Raw genomic sequence first — 18,640 nt, 5'->3', positions numbered from 1 at the left:
TGTGTTATGTGTGGTGTTTTCTTTAAAAAACAGTCTGGAAACTGCCACAAGATGATTAATTGCAATGAACAGCTTGACCATATTAAGTCTGCACTTTTTAATCTGCACTGGTTCCCAGTCTATTTCCAGGTCTTGCCCTCCTTCTTTGAAGTCTCACATACGAGAGCCAAAGCCAGTTGGTGAGTCTTAGTTTGCAACTTGTGAGTTTCTTAAATATGTGATTATTTTTAATTCTGGAAGTGTGCTGTTCCAATCACTGTTTTTATTTCTTACATAATTGTTCTGCTCAAGTTTCTGTTACTATATTGGGCTACTTATAAGGACTTCTCTGTTGAAATGCGTTTGTCTTATGTTGTCATATATGGTTATGATTTGGCCTCTTGCGGGTATTTTATTGTCATTGTTTATTCATTTGTGTAGCTGAAGCCAAAACAATAAACACACAAACAAAATATGTTGTGCAGTTAAAATAACAATTTATAATAGGCATTCTGCCAAATAGAAATTTGTACCACTGAAGAATTTAACTTACCACCCTCACAAACGTTTCTCCTTAAAATTGCTGCTCTGAAGGCAAAACAACCTGCCTTTTCAGAAATGTCAGAGAACGGGTCTCCTAATAGAAAGTTAACCAAGCACTCAATTGATCTGTCAGCTAAGATATTTAAGTCTTTGAACAAGGCTGCTCTTAAGGCCTTATAAATGGGGCAAACAAGTAAGCAGTGGGATCAGTCGTCAGGCACATCGCCCCCCCTGGATGCACTCGCCTCCTGCAGAATCCACCAGTGGCGTCCTTCAGCTGTAGCAGAGTGCAGAGACTGGAATTGCAGAGCTGTAAACTCACTTTTCCTATTTAACATTTGTAATGCTGGTAAGGAGTCTGAATGAGTAATTTTATTGTACTGTCATGCTTCCCCCCTCCTTTTTTGCACATGTTTATCCTTAACTCTGTTTGTGGTTGTTCAAATTCATTTACAGCACAATCTGAACTGAGATGAGAGAGTTTGGATTTGGCAGATCTAAGGATTTTCTGGCTGATCTAGGGATTTTTCAGGGGGGCACCTGGCACCAGCATGTTCACATGAGCTCATGCTATTTCCTTGTTCAGATTACTATGAAGAGGAAGTTACAACATGAAATCAAATGCTTAGAGCCTAACCTGCTGAAATATACTGACTAAAACAATGGTATGCAGAAGATAGATGAGGATCTATTGGTATATGTCGGATGGTCTGAAGTAGATTGGCCAGGAGTTTACAGTTCAATACTGGTTAACAGCAACACCAAAAAGTTTCCCCTACATGAAATTTGGCTGTTTGAACCTCTTTGTAATTCTTGTTTTGTATTTTGTGAATGTACCGCCCTCCAATCCATATATAACACCCATCTATAACATGGACACATTTATAGAAGCACATTTACGGGGTGCAGTAGGCAATTGGCTCTGTCCCCTGAGCTACCATTTTGCGTGTAGCTCAATAGCATCCCTCCTTCCCCAAGAAACTACTTTGTACCTGACTCTGCTTGGTGGCAATTTGGATTCTAGTAAAAACAAAGTAGACCTCAAACTTGAAATCTGACAGCCCCCAAGCTAAAACATAGTTTGTTTTGTTTTCAGGTTTCGCCTTGTGAAAAATGCCGCTGTGAAGCCAATGGCGAAGTAGTGTGTACAGTGTCTGCATGTCCTCAGACAGACTGTGTGGATCCCGTATATGAGCCAGAGCAGTGCTGTCCTATCTGCAAAAATGGTAAGCAACAAATTCAAGCTACAGTTGGCTTAAAGCTTCAGCTATTTAAAAAAACTATCCCTATAACATTAACAAAAGTGCAGTTTCGACAAGTATGTGCTTTTCTTGCAGGGAATGGTATTTGTTACCTGATGGCCAAATAAAGAGTCCAGCACCCAGAGCTGTATGAACTAGGACTACTTTACTTAAGTTTAAATCAGTAAAAACCAGATGCAGAGGGTAACAAGTATCTGCGCAGGAGCTAACTGTAACGTAAGGCGAAACTGCAGCCGCCTGTGTGATGGAGCTCATGCCTTTGGTAAATGGAAGTAGGACTGCCTTTCCCCAGGCCACACCATGAAGGGAGAGTAGATGGGCCTTGCTGCATCCCCCACCCCCGGGGCAGATGAGGCAGGTGGGGCTCAAAGGTGGCTCATATCCCACTCCAAGGCCCCATAACCTAGAGAACAAGCCTGGAGGCCAGGCCATTACCAGGAAAGGTGCCTCAGGGGGACACTTGGCTAAAACTTAACTCTTTTCCTTCTCGTACCTAACCACCAGAAAAGAGACAGAAATCTTTTTAGTCACCCTTTTCTCCAACTGAGAACAGTCTCTCTCATGCAGACCCTTCTGGAGGTTTGTCAAAAATTTGTTGTTGCCAACATCTGTGAGGCGAATTCCATCTGGCCTATGCAGTTCAGTGTTACTGGGCATGATATCTGGGGAGCAAATTAGTGACCCTCCCTGTTCATGCACTGCCGACCTCAGCTTCTGCATTAAGTTTTGAATGGGCCCTGTTAATCACACTAGGGTCCCCTTCACAACAGGCAGATAGTTGTACATGTGACAGACACTGGGAATGCCCCACTCCCTGGCTGGCACACTATGTGCATAATTGTCCATGTAGCTTACTGAGTTTCTGCACGGAGAGCTTGGGCTTCCTTTAGGACAAGGAAAGGAGGGGTGCAATGGTGTTCCTTGGCCTCTTTGCCCTGCTGCTGAACATGCCTCTCTGCTGAGCTCGCTTTGATGCTTTGTGAGCTGGGGCTCCCTGGAGCTCATGAAGCAGACTCCCTTCGCTAGCTTGCTCTGGCCAGCATGCGTCTTATGAACACTACAGTTTCCATGTGGCACTGGTCTGTCACCTCTCCCTGAAATAGGACCCACAAGTGCTGGCTGCTCCTATCAGAATAGCTCTCCTCAGCCTGGTCTCTGACAGTGCTGCAAATGGCCGTCTCATGTTCCCATAGCGCCCCCACTGTTCTAATCAAGTATCTAAAAGAAAATCTGTTTCAGGCTAAAAACAGACATAACACATAAAAACATAAGACCATTAATTCCCTGTTTCTTTCTTTTTGAACCAATGTCAATGCTTTCTGTTGTCAAAGACCATTAAGGCAAGAACTCATGGGAGGGCCACCTCAAACTATACATTTCAATAGTTCTTGCCAAGCACAGATGTGTTAACCTCATTGACAAAAGCATAAAGAACACATCCTTTTTCTTGGCATCCATGAGATATAGATCACCTCTTAGAAACCTCAAAACAGGACTGTTTCATATGAAATCTACTTCCCTCTTTTTATATACTGAGTATAGTAGTGCTATTTTTTTTTTTTTTTAGAGTGAAAGATTACCTCAGACATAGACATTAAAATATATTGCACTATATTCTGAAGTGCGAGGCTGAAGAGGTCTGGAATTCCATCAACAAACAGAGAGATTAAAGTGTAATAAATGCTTAGCGGCAGAAAGCCACTCCAGGATCATCTTCCATCTTCTGTGCAAATTTAGCTAATCTTTAGGTTATTGACACAAATAGAAGTTGATATATAGGTTTATGTTAACCTAGCTTAATGAAATAAATTCTTTTTATTAGCATTCACGATATTACCTTTCATTTGAGCTGAAATTTTTATTTGCTGAAATTCTGGCCTCCAGCAAAACTAGGTTCAGAATGTCAAATCCATCTTTGCCTCACTTGTAAAATATAATTTCAAAACAAACAGAGATAAATATAGGGCAGAATGGGAAATAGGGAGTGGAATGAAATAGGAAATTGAATGACCGTTAAAATGGAAAGTCAATTTTAATAATAGTTCAGCATTTGATAACTTGGAACTTTACATCACACAGAATTTAAAATGATCTTAAAATCTTCATTTTATACAGTGGTACTTTGGTTCTCAAACTTAATTCATTCTGGGAGTCTGTCTGACTCCTGAAACAATTTGAAAATCAAGACGCAGCTTCCGATTGGCTGCAGGAGCTTCCTGCACTCAAGCGGAAGCTGCGTTGGACGTTTGCTTCCAAAAAACGTTCGCAAACTGGAACACTTACATCCGGGTTTGTGGCGTTTGGGAGCCGATTTGTTCGGGAGCCAAGCCATTCAAGTACCAAGGTACCACTGTATATCATCTATCAACCACTCAAGCACTTTCTAACAAGCATGTTTTAATGATGATGATCCAATTATTTTTAGGACTTAGTAACAGGCGTGTCAGGGGATGATTAGCTGCTTGTGCTTAAAATTGTGCCCCTTCAGAGTTTGTGCGGCCCCACAAACCTCTGTGTGTGACAGAGCTCCTCAGACATGTCTGCTCTAGTCACTAGTAGAGTCTGACAGTGGCTGCCTGCGGAAGCGCTTCCAGCAAAGAAGTTCCTTAACAGAAACGCGTCTCCTGGACTCACGACGTGGCAGCTTCCGGCGAAGCATGGGTCTCCCTGCAGTTGCTTCTGACACCTCCCCGCTATTTTCGCTGGAAGTGTCTCTCACCCCTTTCTCTCCCCTGCTGTTTCCTGCCTGGGCTGCTGCGTCTCTCTCAGCATTACTGAGATCCTCCTCCAGAGACCCCTCGCTCCCCCTCCTTGTCCCTGCTTTAGCTGCTGACTCTCTCCTAGTCTCTGGGAGCCCTACCACCTCCCTTTCCTCTGATGTCAGTTCCCTGACATCCACCTCCCCTCCAGGGCCCCCTTCTCCCCCGCCCCTACTCTCTCCTCTGGGCGGTGAGGAGCTGAAACCCCAAAAAGAATCCTCTTCATCTTCAGACGTCTCGAACATTTCCCTCCATCGGTCTTCGTTCCGACTCGCTGAATCCTCCTCCACCTCGGAATCAGAGAACCCCTCCAACTCTTCTTCTTCGTCGGTGGTGGCGAAGTATTCCCTCCGGAACCTCGCCACTGGCTGGGGTTTACGAGGGAATCTCTGATGAAAAGTTTCAATCAAAACCTCGTCATCTACATCCTCTGCCCTGACCCAGGTGTTTTCCGACTCCGGCTCCCCTTCCCACATTACCAAATACTCTACTTGCTCTCCCTTCCACCTGGAATCGAGAATCTCCGCTACATGGTAGCTGTGTTCTTTTTCCTCCATAGCTGGTCCCCTATTGACCCTCCCCTCTCTGTCCCCTATATACGGTGACAGCAACGACCTGTGGAACACTGGGTGCAACTTCATGTGGTTCGGTAACCGGAGTCTGAAAGCCACTGGGTTGACCTGTTGCGTGACTTCAAATGGGCCCAGCCTTTTGGGTCTTAACTTCTTACAACCTCCTTTGAATGGTAACCCTTGGGTGGACAGCCACACCTGGTCCCCCACCCTAATGCTTTCCCCTTCCCTTCTGGTTTTGTCTGCCTGCCTCTTATATTCCTCCTTCGCCCTGTTTAAATTAAGTTGGAGCTGGCGATGGATCGCTTCCATTTCTTCAACGAACTGTTCTGCGGCTGGAACGCTCCAGTTCTCCCCTTCCCCCCCTGGGAATGCTCGGGGATGACACCCGTGATTAGCCAAAAAAGGGCTCATCCCCGTGGACACGTTCTCTGCATTGTTGTAGGCAAATTCTGCCAACGCCAGCTTCTCCACCCAATCATTCTCTCTGTCATTCACATAACACCTCAAATATTGCTGGAGGACACCATTAGCTCTTTCCGCCTGCCCGTTGGTTTCTGGATGACGGGCAGTTGAGAAATTCACCTCTACATGCAATAAGCTCATGAGCTTCCTCCAGAACCTGGAAGTAAATTGTTTCCCTCGGTCAGAAACCACCCTCAAGGGGGCGCCATGCAGCCTAAACACATTTTCCACAAACAATTTAGCGGTTTCTTCCGCTGTGACCGCATGTGAGCAGGCTATAAAGTGGGCCATCTTGGTTAACAGGTCTACCACAACCATGATGGCTGTTTTCCCTTTGGACCTGGGCAGATCAGTCATGAAATCTATTGCCACTGCCTCCCATGGCCTTTCCGGCGTGGGTAGTGGTTCTAATAAACCTGCCGGTGCCCGCCTCTCCCCCTTGGCTCGTTGGCATCGGTCACACCCTCTCACATATTCCCGCACATCTTCCCTGACCTTGGGCCACCAGAATTCCCTGGTAACCAGCCACATGGTTTTGTGTTGCCCAAAATGCCCTGCTGTGGGGCTATCGTGCAGTTGCTTGAGTACCTTTTCCCTCAATTCCCCTTCAGGTATGTATAACGCTCCCTTGTAGTACAACGCCCCATCTCTCTCCTCAAAACCCCCGGGTTTGTCTCCCTCCCTCCTGAGACCCCTGAGTTTGTCCTGGGCGTATTCATCCTGCACCGTTCCCTCTACCAGTTCCCTTTGCCCCACCAATGCCGCCCCACACACCCAGCGGTCCTCGGGAATGACATGGGTCTCTTCGGGTGCACCCTCTCCCTCCAAATATTCAGGTTTGCGTGAGAGAGCGTCCGCCCTAACGTTCTCCGGGCCTGGTACGTAACAAATCTCAAAGTTAAATTTGGAGAACTCCTGGGCCCATCTCAACTGCCGTTGGTTGAGCACTCGCGCAGTTCTCCAATACTCTAGATTCTTATGGTCCGTGCACACTTGCACCTTCTGTTGTGCACCAATTAGCAGGTGCCTCCATCTCCGGAAGGCCTCATGAATCGCAAGAAGTTCCCGGTCGTACACCGTGTAGTTCCTCTCAGATTTGTTCAGCTTTCGCGAAAAGAAGGCACACGGTCGCCACTCTGACCCCTCCTTCCCCGGCTGCAGAAGAAGCACCGCCCCTATGGCTCTGTCAGAAGCGTCTGTTTCGACCCTCAGCTTTTTTTGTAAATCCACATGTAGAAGTTGTTCATCCGAGGCGAAGGCCCTTTTCAGTTCCTCAAACGCTCGCTCCGCCTCCCCCGTCCAAACAAACTTCTTTTTACTGCTGAGACAGTCCGTGATGGGCGCCGTCAGGTGGGCGAAGTTTCGGATGAACTTACGATAAAAGTTTCCAAACCCTAGGAACCTCTGCACATCCTTCTTGGTCTTGGGTGTTTTCCATTCCAGCACCGCTTGAACCTTGCCGGGGTCCATGGCCAACCCCTTGTCTGACAAGCGGTACCCCAGGAATTCCACCTCCTTGGTATGAAACTGACACTTCTCCAGTTTCACCCACAGTCTGTTGGCTTGCAGCCTGCTCAACACTTCTCTGACGTCTCTCACATGTTGCTCCTCATTCTCCGAATACACCAACACGTCATCTAAGAAGGCCACGCAATTCTTGTAGAGCAAAGGCCCCAGTACGTGGTTCATGAAGGCTTGAAAACACGCGGAGCCTGTTTGTAATCCAAAAGGCATAACGAGGTATTCAAATGCCCCCAAAGGGGTGAACATGGTGGTCTTCCATTCATCCCCTTTCCTTATACGTATCAGGTTGTACGCCCCCCTTAGGTCCAGCTTTGTAAAAATCTTTCCTTTTCGCACCCTGGTCAAAATATCATCAATCCTGGGCATAGGAAAAGCCGCCGGCTCTGTCACTGCATTTAGGCGCCGAAAGTCACATACCAGCCTCGGCTTGTCCGTGTTTTTTTTATCCACAAAAAACACTGGGCTACCCCCCGCTGCCTTGGACTCTCTGATGAAGCCTCTCTTCAGGTTCTTGTCAATGAACGCTCGCAACTCCTGCATTTCCCTGTCTGACATGGCATACAACTTGCCTACAGGAAGCTGTGCTCCAGGGAGTAAATTGATCTGGCAATCAAAGGGCCTATGCGGGGGTAGTTGGTCAGCTTCCTTCTCGCTGAACACGTCGCTGAGATCAGCATACTGTGGTGGCACCTTCCCCTTCCCCATTACTTCAGTCCCTGCTAGGGTGGCTTGGGCCCCTGCTGACCCCTTTTCCCCCCTGCAGTGTTCTAAGCAATGTGCTGAACCGAAGGAAACCACTCTTTGATGCCAACCCACCAGCGGATCATGTAAGGCTAACCAGCTCATTCCCAAAATAATGGGAGCGCCTCCCAAGGTGGCCACATTAAACGCTATCAGTTCTGTGTGCCTTGCCACCCTCATTATCATTGGGACGGTCTGCAAGCTAACTCCTCCTCCCAACAGTTCCCTGCCATCGATCGTGGTCACCTGCAGGGGGTTGCTTAAAGGGATAGTCTGTATCTGATGTTCAGCAGCAAACTCCTTGCTCATAAAATTGCAGGAGCTGCCTGAGTCCAACAGCGCCTTTATTTTTAGGGGGTGTCCATTTTGCAGCTCTAGCGACACTTCAATCACTAGAGCAGGTCGAGGAGCTTCTGGCACGGGCACTTTCACTGCTCTTTGGCCTGGCTGCAGTGCCCTGACGTTGGCAACCAGGCGTTGGCTTTTACCTGCTCCGTTTCTCCCTGCTCTTCCCCCTCAACTGCTCCCACCATCCCTTGCCATTCCTTCCTCTGGGGGCAGACTCTGGCAAAGTGGCCTGGCTGTTGGCAGAGATAGCATTTCCGGGCTCCCTTTCCCTCCTTCTTCGCCCCCTCACTGGGCTTTGAAACTGCGCGCGCGCGGGCTGTTCCGATTTCCATCGGCTCTGCCGGCGGGAAAGCTGGCTCAGGAATGTCTGGAATGCGTAACTCCTTCCAACGTTCCCCTCTCCCTTCCCGCCTCTCCAAGGCTCTTGCCTCCTGGCGCGCTCCAATGGTCAGCGCAGATTTGGTCAGCTGATCCATAGACACCGCCCTGGGGCTCCTGGCCAGCTCGTCTTTCACAGCTGAAGAAAGACCTTCTTCAAATAGCATCTGAATGGGTGCTGCCGATAAATCCCACCCCAATCTGTGAATCAGCATGGTAAATTCAGTCCAGTACTCACGGACAGATCTGCTTCCCTGCTTGCAAGCCATTAGCTGTCTGCGCACCACCCCTTCCTCAATATCGCTGGAAAACATGATATCCATTGCACGAAAGAATTTCATAGTGTCCTTTAGGATATCGTTGTGCGTTGCCATCAGGGGTCGAACCCAGTCCCGCGCCCCCTTCTCAAGATGCCCAATTACGAAAGCAACTCGCGATTCCTCATCAGGGAACTCATCAAACTGCACATTCAGGGCATATTGCATCTCAGTCCTAAAGGCATGGTAATCCTTGGGGTCCCCCCCAAACTTCTGCACCAATCCTGGTACCTTTCTGGGGAACTGAGTGGTTCTCCCCTTTTTGTCAGCATCCTGAGCCCTTCTCTCCTCGAGCCTCGCCGTCTGCAGCGCAAGTTGGACCTCCAGAGCTTGATACCTTTCTTCCAAGCTTGGACCAGCTCCAACCCCTGCCTCTCCGGTTCCGGCTGGGTTGCTCATGATGCGTTCTCCTGCACAGGCAGCGTACAGAGACTGTCAGACTGCTGTCAGGGGATGATTAGCTGCTTGTGCTTAAAATTGTGCCCCCTCAGAGTTTGTGCGGCCCCACAAACCTCTGTGTGTGACAGAGCTCCTCAGACATGTCTGCTCTAGTCACTAGTAGAGTCTGACAGTGGCTGCCTGCGGAAGCGCTTCCAGCAAAGAAGTTCCTTAACGGAAACGCGTCTCCTGGACTCACGACGTGGCAGCTTCCGGCGAAGCATGGGTCTCCCTGCAGTTGCTTCTGACACCTCCCCGCTATTTTCGCTGGAAGTGTCTCTCACCCCTTTCTCTCCCCTGCTGTTTCCTGCCTGGGCTGCTGCGTCTCTCTCAGCATTACTGAGATCCTCCTCCAGAGACCCCTCGCTCCCCCTCCTTGTCCCTGCTTTAGCTGCTGACTCTCTCCCAGTCTCTGGGAGCCCTACCACCTCCCTTTCCTCTGATGTCAGTTCCCTGACAAGGCGTATCCTGTAGAATTTGTTATGGGTTTTGAATTAATGATTCCAGCTTTCAAACACTAGTTTCAAACACTCATGGAAATTAACAAGGCCTCGCTCTGTAAGTTATATTGACAAAGAGTCCTTTAATAAAATTTCAGCCTGATTAATATTTATAAATTAGACGTTTGGATATCTGTGAGGTATTCCCCCTCCCCTTTGCATTTTAATGTGTCATATTACTGTATTCAGCTACCACCTTGAGGACAAAGCTTTGAAGTGTTCTAAATTACTAATACTTTAATTTCAGTCTTTTAAGAAGTCTAAAAGTTTGGTTAAAAAACAAACAAACATTGAGTGTGGTTCTAAAGTAAAATAGTTTGAAGTCCCATTGATTTCAGATTCAACTAGACATTTTACTTTTGCACTGAAGAAAATGCTATTTTGGCTCAACTGGAAGGTTCTGTTGAATAGTGGGGTGCTATTTCTATTAACTTCTAAGTGCATTGACCATGACTGGCCCAAGACATCTGGGCATCTGAGGCGAACCACAGTATGGTGCCCCCCTCCCCACCAGGGAAGAAGGGGTGAGTGAAGTTCTGCATCAGGAGCAAGGGGAGAATAAAGATCTCCACTGGGATCTGCTGCCCCTATAGCTGCCGCCGCCTGAGGTGGTTGCCTCACCTTGCCTCATGGGTGAGCCAGCCCTGCATATTTCACCTGTTAGGAGCTTTTTCTAGTGTTCCCTGCTGAAACAGGTAGCATGCAAGGTCTCCCATTCATATTGTGGATTTATTAGAACTACAAATGCTCTAGGATTCGACTTTATGGGAGATCTCTAGAAATAAATGGAAGTATCAGAGAGGAATAATCCCGGTGATTGTGGAGATGACTCTTGCCTCTGAAGAAAATACCCAATGCAATCTGGAAGGGAGTGCAGACTGGGCAATAATATGCAGCTAGCTATTGTTCCTTCCTATGCTAGGAACCTATGATGTAACTGCTGGTTAAATCTCTTCTTTGGAAGTGTCATTGAGCTTAAATTATTGCTGCAGTTTTTATCACATAGGCAACTCATATGCTATGAGCATGCATCACAGACTTTTTTCCTGCAGAGGGGTAGGTAGGCAAGCAAGCAGTTTTCTGAAGACTCCGGACTCAGCTATACAGCTGCAAATAAAATGTTTCAAGTGTGCTTTAAGTACAATATACAATGTGACACTAGACGGTGATAGTGAGCCTTAAGGAAAATTCAGTGTATTTTTAGAAACGTTTTTTAAAAAGCATTTGCAGAACTTTTTTTATATTGTGTGTAGATTTCACCTCCATGAGCTGGCAACAATAGTGGAAGAATGAGAGAGGCATTGCCATGCTAGGCCAGGAAAGGGTATCTCTTATTGATCATTTGATTTCATAAAATTTATATACCACTTGACTGTAAAAGAAAAGAAAAGAAAACCACCTCAGAGTGGTTTATAAGAAGATAAAACTATAAAATCAGGAAAAACTTACAATGCATTAAAATATACAAGTTAAAATACTAAGATACTCCTGCCTTTGGGATTACTACCTACTCCCCTTCAAAAATCAGACAATTTTCTCCTGTGAGTTTTGCCTTAATCATTCCAGAATTCTCTTCTGGCCAATGTAACTTGATGCTTGCAGGTAAGACATTCTGCACTTAGGTTTTTGTTTTCCTTTCCCTCGCCTCTCTCTGTTCTACCTGATTTCTTCCAGTTTGTGGTTGCAGGGAGGTGTTGCAATATCACAGGCCCCTGCTCTTCCCAGTCCTTCTCTGTGGCCTTTTCTCCTTCTGCCCAGTTGTGTGAGAGCAGATCAGTCTTTCCAGGCTTGTATGTTACTTTTGAATTTGTTTTAGGATCAGAGCCGAAGTCTTGGTGGAGCAGAGGTTAGAGGTTTCTCTAGTGTGTTTGCAAGAGGTTGTGATCAGTTTCCACTGTTGCAAAGTGCCCTCAAGTGTACACCCAGAGACAATAGTTCATTTTCAACTTGAGCATAATTCTGCTGAGTAGATGCTGATGTTCTTGAAGCATCTGCCACAAGGTGCCCTTCCTTCAACAACGCAGCAGCCACAACTGTTGCCTGTGAGGCACGTAGTTGTTAATTCCTTTGTTTCAACACAATACTTCAGTTGGGTGATAACTTCTTTTGTATTTTGAAGTGTCTTGTTGTTTCAGTACCATTCAGTGCCTTTTTTCTTCAGGCCTCTTTAGCAAGCTGTGATTTCCGTGAATCTTGGAATGAACTTTGATAGGCGTGACACCATCCCAAGCACAGCTTCTTGTTCTTTCAGGGGTTTTTGTGCTTTAAGCTGTTTTATGGGTTCCACATCACTTGGGCTGGGTCAGATGCCTCCTTTCTTAACCTCTTCCACTGTGAGAGGCCCATGGGCCAATTCCACTGTCATTAGGATTTTTATTAGTTCAGTGACAATACTGGTTTTGCAGGAGCCCAAATGTTTGGCACCTGTTCTTCTAGCAGAGAATGTTCCTACTATGCTGAATGATTGTCTGTCATAGTCCTTTGCTCTAGGTGGTATCAGTGTGAGATGGTGGGCTGGGTGCTGTGCACTTACCCTCCTGTGATCAGTTTTAAATTTTACGGGTATACTTTCTGAACCTTTGAGGTTTCACCCTTAAAGCCTTGAATAGTAGCCAGAAACAGTGTTGAGCCACTACTGCCTGATTTCTTCTAGCATCTTCTAATATCAGTTTATTGTTATTATTCATTAAATTAATGCCTTAAGCTTAGCAGCAGAATGGGGCTGTCGGAGATCAGTGGAGGGACTTGACCAGCCCCCTTTTCTCTCATTGAGCCAGCCTTCAATCCTTTCCAATATCTTACACATTTTGCCCCTCCCTTCTCCTCTTTCCAGCCCCACTTGGAGCTATGTCAGCCAAACGCAAAATAGTACTTCCCTGTGAGGGGCTCCTGAGTGGCAGATGTCACACTAGAAAAGGTGGGATTCTGCTGTCCCTGTCAGCCAGAGCAAACATTCTGTTCTATTTTAAGGTTTTGCCTCTTTCCTGACAGTTGGTGTCTGCATTTAGTCACAATCTGCCAACACAGTTTTATTTAGTACGAATAAATAGGTCATAATTAGTCAAAAATGAGTCTTGTAATTACAGGTATAGGGTTGTTTTATTTGCTGAGGCTTGATGCCTCAGGGAAAATGCCTCACTACACCATGAATGTTTAAAACCTGAAATCTATATTTATCAATATGATTATTTAGCTGATTAGAGCTTTCAGATTTTCATAGAATCATAGAATTGAAGAGTTGGAAGGTACCCCAAGGGTCATCTAGTCCAACCCCCTGCAATGCAGGAATCTCAACTAGATTCTCCCTGACAGATGCCCATCCATCCCCTGCTTGAAAACCTCTAGGGAAGACGAGTCCACCACCTCCAGAAGGAGAACATTCCAAAGATGAGCAGCTCTTGCTGTCAGAAAGTTCTTACTGATTCCATAGAATCTTCTAGTGTTCATAACTTTTCCTGTCACCTCCCACCCAGTTACCCTACTTCCATCCCCCCAGTCTCTGTTCACACCTCGGGGCAAGGGGGGAGGACAGCTCTCTTGCATTGCCAAGGGCTCTCAATGACCCTTTCTTGTTTCTTAATGGCCCTAGCTTGGCCAGGTTGTTTTGCCTAGGCTAACCCAGGAATTCCTTGCAGCTTGTATTTCTCCCTTCACATGACCAAATAATGAAATTTTGACCATTTATTAATTTCTAGGGTTTAGGGGGTCCCCCATCCAAATCTATAATACTGGGTGTTCTGGGGAGAAGGGAGACTGTCATCCATCTTGGGCAGGCTGGCTGCAGAGATGACTGGGAGGAATGCCTTGGACTCCAGGGTTGTGCTGCTGTGGGGACAAGCCCCTCTTGAAATGACCATGCCGTAAGGTCTGGACTATATTTCTTAAAGCTAAGACAGTCTCTGCCGTGTCTCAACTCTCCAAAGGAACACGGAACCTTGGGTAAGTGCCTGCAACCCCCCTGGGATCTTGCTATCGCTTGATGGAGTGGGGTGTGGCACCCAACTATTGTAACCCTGGTGTTCTCAGTGGGATCTTTGTTTCCTGGAGAGAAGGCCTAGGAGCAGCGTTCTCCTGAAACTGAAAATGGAGGGAGGAATAGCAGGACTTCCTTGAGCAGTTCAACATGATGGAGAAGAGGATGGTGGAGCAAGAGCAGCACGTGGAGCAGCCCCACCAACAGCAGGTGCAGTGGCTCAGAGATAAGGATGCAGAGGTCTCATTCTCTGAACGCAATGCGTCCTCAAGAAATCATTGGTTAGCTGGGTGCTCACATAACTTGTCAATGATTTCAATTAATTCCCATGGGGAAATTTCTAATGTGTTCCCGACCATGGAATTTTGACCCCCAAAGTGATGGGGGAAAACCCAGGAAAATCCACTGAAACTTTGCAAAAAGCAAACAAGGAAGGGCAAAATGCTCATTTGTCTGAGATCTCCCCTTTTCTCCCCGCCTCCCCCCATGGTTTCTGGTGAAATGGCTGCTGTGAACCAGCAAAACTCAAAAAGGAAGGCTTGTTTAAGGCTGCTAATTTGTTTAAAGTACCACACACAGGTCCAGCTGTTTGAGTATCTGAATCTGCAGTGTGTATAGTGAGGTTTGGGCACAGATTCCTCATGTTTGGATAAGTGAATTCTCAAACAATGGGTGTTTAGATAGCGGGATATGAGCGCACATCCTTACCTGTTGGTAAAAGGCGGGAAGGCCCTGCCCATTGGTTGCTGCTCAAGACCAGCACCTCCCTCACTTCATAGGCCCTTAAAACTTCAATGTTGTTTTAGTAAGAATACTTAAGTCTCCACAGTCTTCATGCATTCTTGGTGAAGCATTTGATTGCGCCACAAAAGCTTGGGAGCACTTTGATTGGCAGAATTGGCACTACTGCAGGTGCCACACAATACCTATTTCACATTTGTAAGAACACGATTGTTTAGTGTGGCAGCACATGCACTTTGGAAGTCCCGGTCTATTGACCTCAGGCAGGAACCTTCACTGTCCTCTTTTCAGCACCTGCTAAACACATTCTTGTTTAGACAAGCCTACCCAGATGCTTAGAAAGATGAGGTAATTTTAATCTGTTTTAGTATTTTAACTTTTCTATGTTTTAAAGTATGATTGTGATTTTTTTCTTGATATTTTTTCTTTTGTAAATCACTTTGAGGTTGTTTTAGGAATTTATTAATTTTAGGAAATTAATAAATAAAATAAACTCTGCTTCAGAATGCATTTGGAGATTCCCTAAGAGTCATTACCAAAAATAACTGCAATAACACTTTGGAATACACTAAAAGCCATTCTTACCATACTGACATGTGACACGTTTGTGGGCTCTAAGGCTGTGATTTGCTTGAGTCCACACTGTGAGTCAGAGAGAGGATTTCAGGCCGTCTCCACACCCAACCCGTGTTCTGTCCACCTGGCAGTTGTGAAGCAGCTTCACTCAGTGCCCCCCTCCTTCTGTTCCAGGGCCCAACTGCTTTGCAGAGACCACAGTCATCCCTGCAGGTCGAGAGGTAAAGACGGACGACTGCACTATATGCCACTGTACCTATGAAGAAGTGACTTGGCGAATTGAACGGCAGGCGATGTGTACCAGACATGACTGCAAGCAGATCTAGATCCACAAGCCCAATGCCTCCAGATGTTTTTATAAAAATACTTCCATGCTCCAAACGATATTTGAGTGAACCGAGAAACATCTTCAAAAGAACTATTGTTTTGCTTGAGGACAAAGGACCCTGCTGGCATTTTCTTTTTCCACAGTAGAACAGTATTTGAGCAAAAGAAGGCTTGGACTTGATTGTTCACATCTTATTAAATGTGTTATATTTCCAAGGTGAGTACTGTAAATTACATTAAAAGATTATATTATTTCTATAATCCTATTATAGAGTTTAAAATAAATGTTTTATATAGTTGAGAGATTAAATAAATGTTGGGAGAGATAAATGATTGTCTTCTTGCATACCTGGTCTTGACTAAAAGAAAACATTACTTTGCGATAGAAGCTGTTTTTGTGGGGGGAGGACAAAAAGGCAGGGAAATAAGAAATCTGAAAATGATAAGAACTTGACGGAGGTCTACTCTGAAAAGTTTACAACAGGTTCAGTCCTAGCCTCTGGGGATTTTGTTGCTGACTTCAGTGAGTTTATGAGTGTGCAAAATGTGTGCCAGGTTTTCTTTTCTTGGATGTGGGACAATATTGATTACACTAGCAGTAATATATTCTGGCTGGCCAAAATTGGGTTACTCTGTGACCTGGCTTGATATCTTGACAAATTCTACCTATATTAGTCTTTACACACTTTCTTGAGAGTAAACCCACATGAAAATAGGACTTACTAGACATGTACAGAATTGTACTGTTAGCCTTTACCAAAAATGTTCATGGTAATATACAAATAATTACATCAGTGTAAAAAACTAATTAGAGGATTGTCTTTATATATTTCTAGACCTCCAGAAGGAATTCTAATACACAAAATTCCTTTTTGAAAAAACCATGCTCTGATAGTGAGCATAGGAAGCATATTATATTTTTGTAGCTATCACAGCCCACTTGTCCCCAGGGAATGTGTTACACCTCAAATCTCTTCATGGCCCCCCAAATCCAAGTAACAGAAATGTGAATAAATTTGTTGAAATGTGTTGCAATAGCAGTCTATGCCAACATCGTTTTACAATACTTTTGGAAAACACGCTAGATCATCATGTAGGAACCAGCACTCTTGAGAGCAAATAATGAAGTATTTATTTGCCACAAATAAAACCGTATCACCAAAGCTAATGGGGGTAAGTTTGCTATTTGGAAGTATCATACATTATCCCTAACTTTAGACTATAGCATGTTTTTTTTAAAAAAAATACTCTCTTGCAATTATGCTTTTGAAAAAGAATTGGGGTGCAGAGCTGTAATATATTGTAAGATATTTGTTGTCAGCCATTTAAGCTGCCATCTTGTACCTGCTTATCTGTATCTTATGTTGCAGTCCTATGCAGTTACCTGGGTCTAAGTTCCATTAAACTCAAAAATTAGTTTTGAGTAGGAATGCCTAGGGTGACACTGCTGTCCCACTGACGTTAATAAAGCCTTTGAAATGCAACAGAGGTTTGCATTTTTAGACATCAATTTTAAAATGTGTAGTAAGCCAAAACAAGCATTTAATAGGTAAATAAAAATTTTATTCTTCAAATCATTGAGTGCAGAGTGTAGCAAAAGCATCAGAATGGCACAAGATGAGCTTGCTATGTTGAGCACACAATTTGGGGCACACGAGAGCATTGTAGGGCAAGTCATGGTGTTCCATGGAAAAAATGTACATTCAATAGAACTTCATGTGGAAGTGTGAGAGTTCACTGGATCGAGCAGTCAGCTAGTCTTACATGCACGTGTTGCAGAATATCTGCTAAAACATGTTAACATGTGTAAAGGTAAAGGTAAAGGTACCCCTGCCCGAACGGGCCAGTCTTGACAGACTCTGGGGTTTGTGCGCCCATCTCACATCTATAGGCCGGGGGCCAACGCTGTCCGGAGACACTTCCGGGTCACGTGGCCAGCGTGACAAAGCTGCATCTGGTGAGCCAGCGCAGCACACGGAACGCCGTTTACCTTCCCGCTGGTAAGCGGTACCTATTTATCTACTTGCACCCGGGGGTGCTTTCGAACTGCTAGGTTGGCAGGCGCTGGGACCGAGCAGCGGGAGCGCACCCCGCCGCGGGGATTCGAACCGCCAACCTTTCGATCGGCAAGCCCTAGGCGCTGAGGCTTTAACCCACAGCGCCACCCGCGTCCCCTGTTAACATGTGTACGTACCCCCTTTTCCTAACACTGTTGTGGCAATGACCTCAGTAGGATGTTCTTTTTAAAATTATAAATTGAAAAGCTTTTCATTTCACGGTGCTGAAGATAAAATGTTTTTATTGAACTCTAGCTTTTTATATAGAATTTCCTCTTACCCACACCTAGATCTTTGCATGTCCATCGCTGCAATGTGGAGCAAGGATGCCCTTCTGCTTTTTGATGTGGTTACATCACAGTAGCAGCAATGACAAGATGTCTCAGGGGATTCGTAATGGGCATTGAAGTCTTTCACATCTAGGTCACTGGACTCAATTCTAGCCTCCATTGTAGCTAGCAAGAGAACGTAGCATTTGATGGCTGTTCAGTGTGAAATTAGCTGACAGACTAAAGAATATCCGTAGTAGGCAGACTTCAGCAAAACAAACAGCTCCAGGGAGCAACTGGACTGGCAATGCCAACAGCAAGGCAAAAGCCTAGAAGGAACATAGAAACTGAAAATGCCCAAAGGTGATTTTTTGGGGGTCAGAGTGAAAAAAGTGAGTGCAACAAAAAACATTTTTATCCGCTCTCCATGATCAGCCATTTCCCAGTGGCCTTTTCAACATAAGGGAAAGCTTCTGAGCTAGGAATAGTTTAATAGGGCATTTGCTGTTTGAAGACAGGTTGGTGTGCTGTTCCTTTGTGTGAATCAGAAAATCAGACAATGTATAAGACCACAAGGAAGCAGAATATTTTTTCAAATGGCACAGAGAAGTTACAGCCATAGGCTCATGAAATACTGTATTTTTTGCACCATAACACTCACTTTTTTCCTCCTAAAAAGTAAGGGGAAATGTCTGTGCGTGTTATGGAGGGAATGCCTACGGGTGGCATGCCTGCGGATTTTCCTCCTCTAAAAACTATGTGCGTGTTATGGTCGGGTGCGTGTTATAGAGCGAAAAATATGGTATATTTCAGATTTAGCATAGATTTTTTTTTTATAATACCAAAACATAACCATCAGCTCATCATTACG

The 18,640-nt window shown here is 45.4% G+C and overlaps 1 protein-coding gene across 2 annotated transcripts in view; it reads left to right on the top strand.

Annotated features, from left to right (window-relative positions):
* Window positions 1-17,017, top strand: part of VWC2 (von Willebrand factor C domain containing 2) — a 34,807-nt gene extending 17,790 nt beyond the window's left edge. For both annotated transcript variants that reach the window (XM_082196474.1, XM_082196475.1), the window contains exons 3-4: window positions 1,619-1,748; window positions 15,291-17,017. In XM_082196474.1, the coding sequence (XP_082052600.1) occupies window positions 1,619-1,748; window positions 15,291-15,442 (282 nt within the window). In that variant the 3' untranslated portion in view covers window positions 15,443-17,017. The remainder of the gene's footprint in view (window positions 1-1,618; window positions 1,749-15,290) is intronic.
* The last annotated feature ends 1,623 nt before the right edge of the window (window positions 17,018-18,640 follow it).

This window comes from Podarcis vaucheri, assembly GCF_965113315.1.
Source record: "Podarcis vaucheri genome assembly, chromosome: 13".
Classification (NCBI taxonomy): Eukaryota; Metazoa; Chordata; class Lepidosauria; order Squamata; family Lacertidae; genus Podarcis; species Podarcis vaucheri.
The sequence above is the reverse complement of the archived record's forward strand: the minus strand, read 5'-3'. Positions and strand labels throughout refer to the sequence as shown.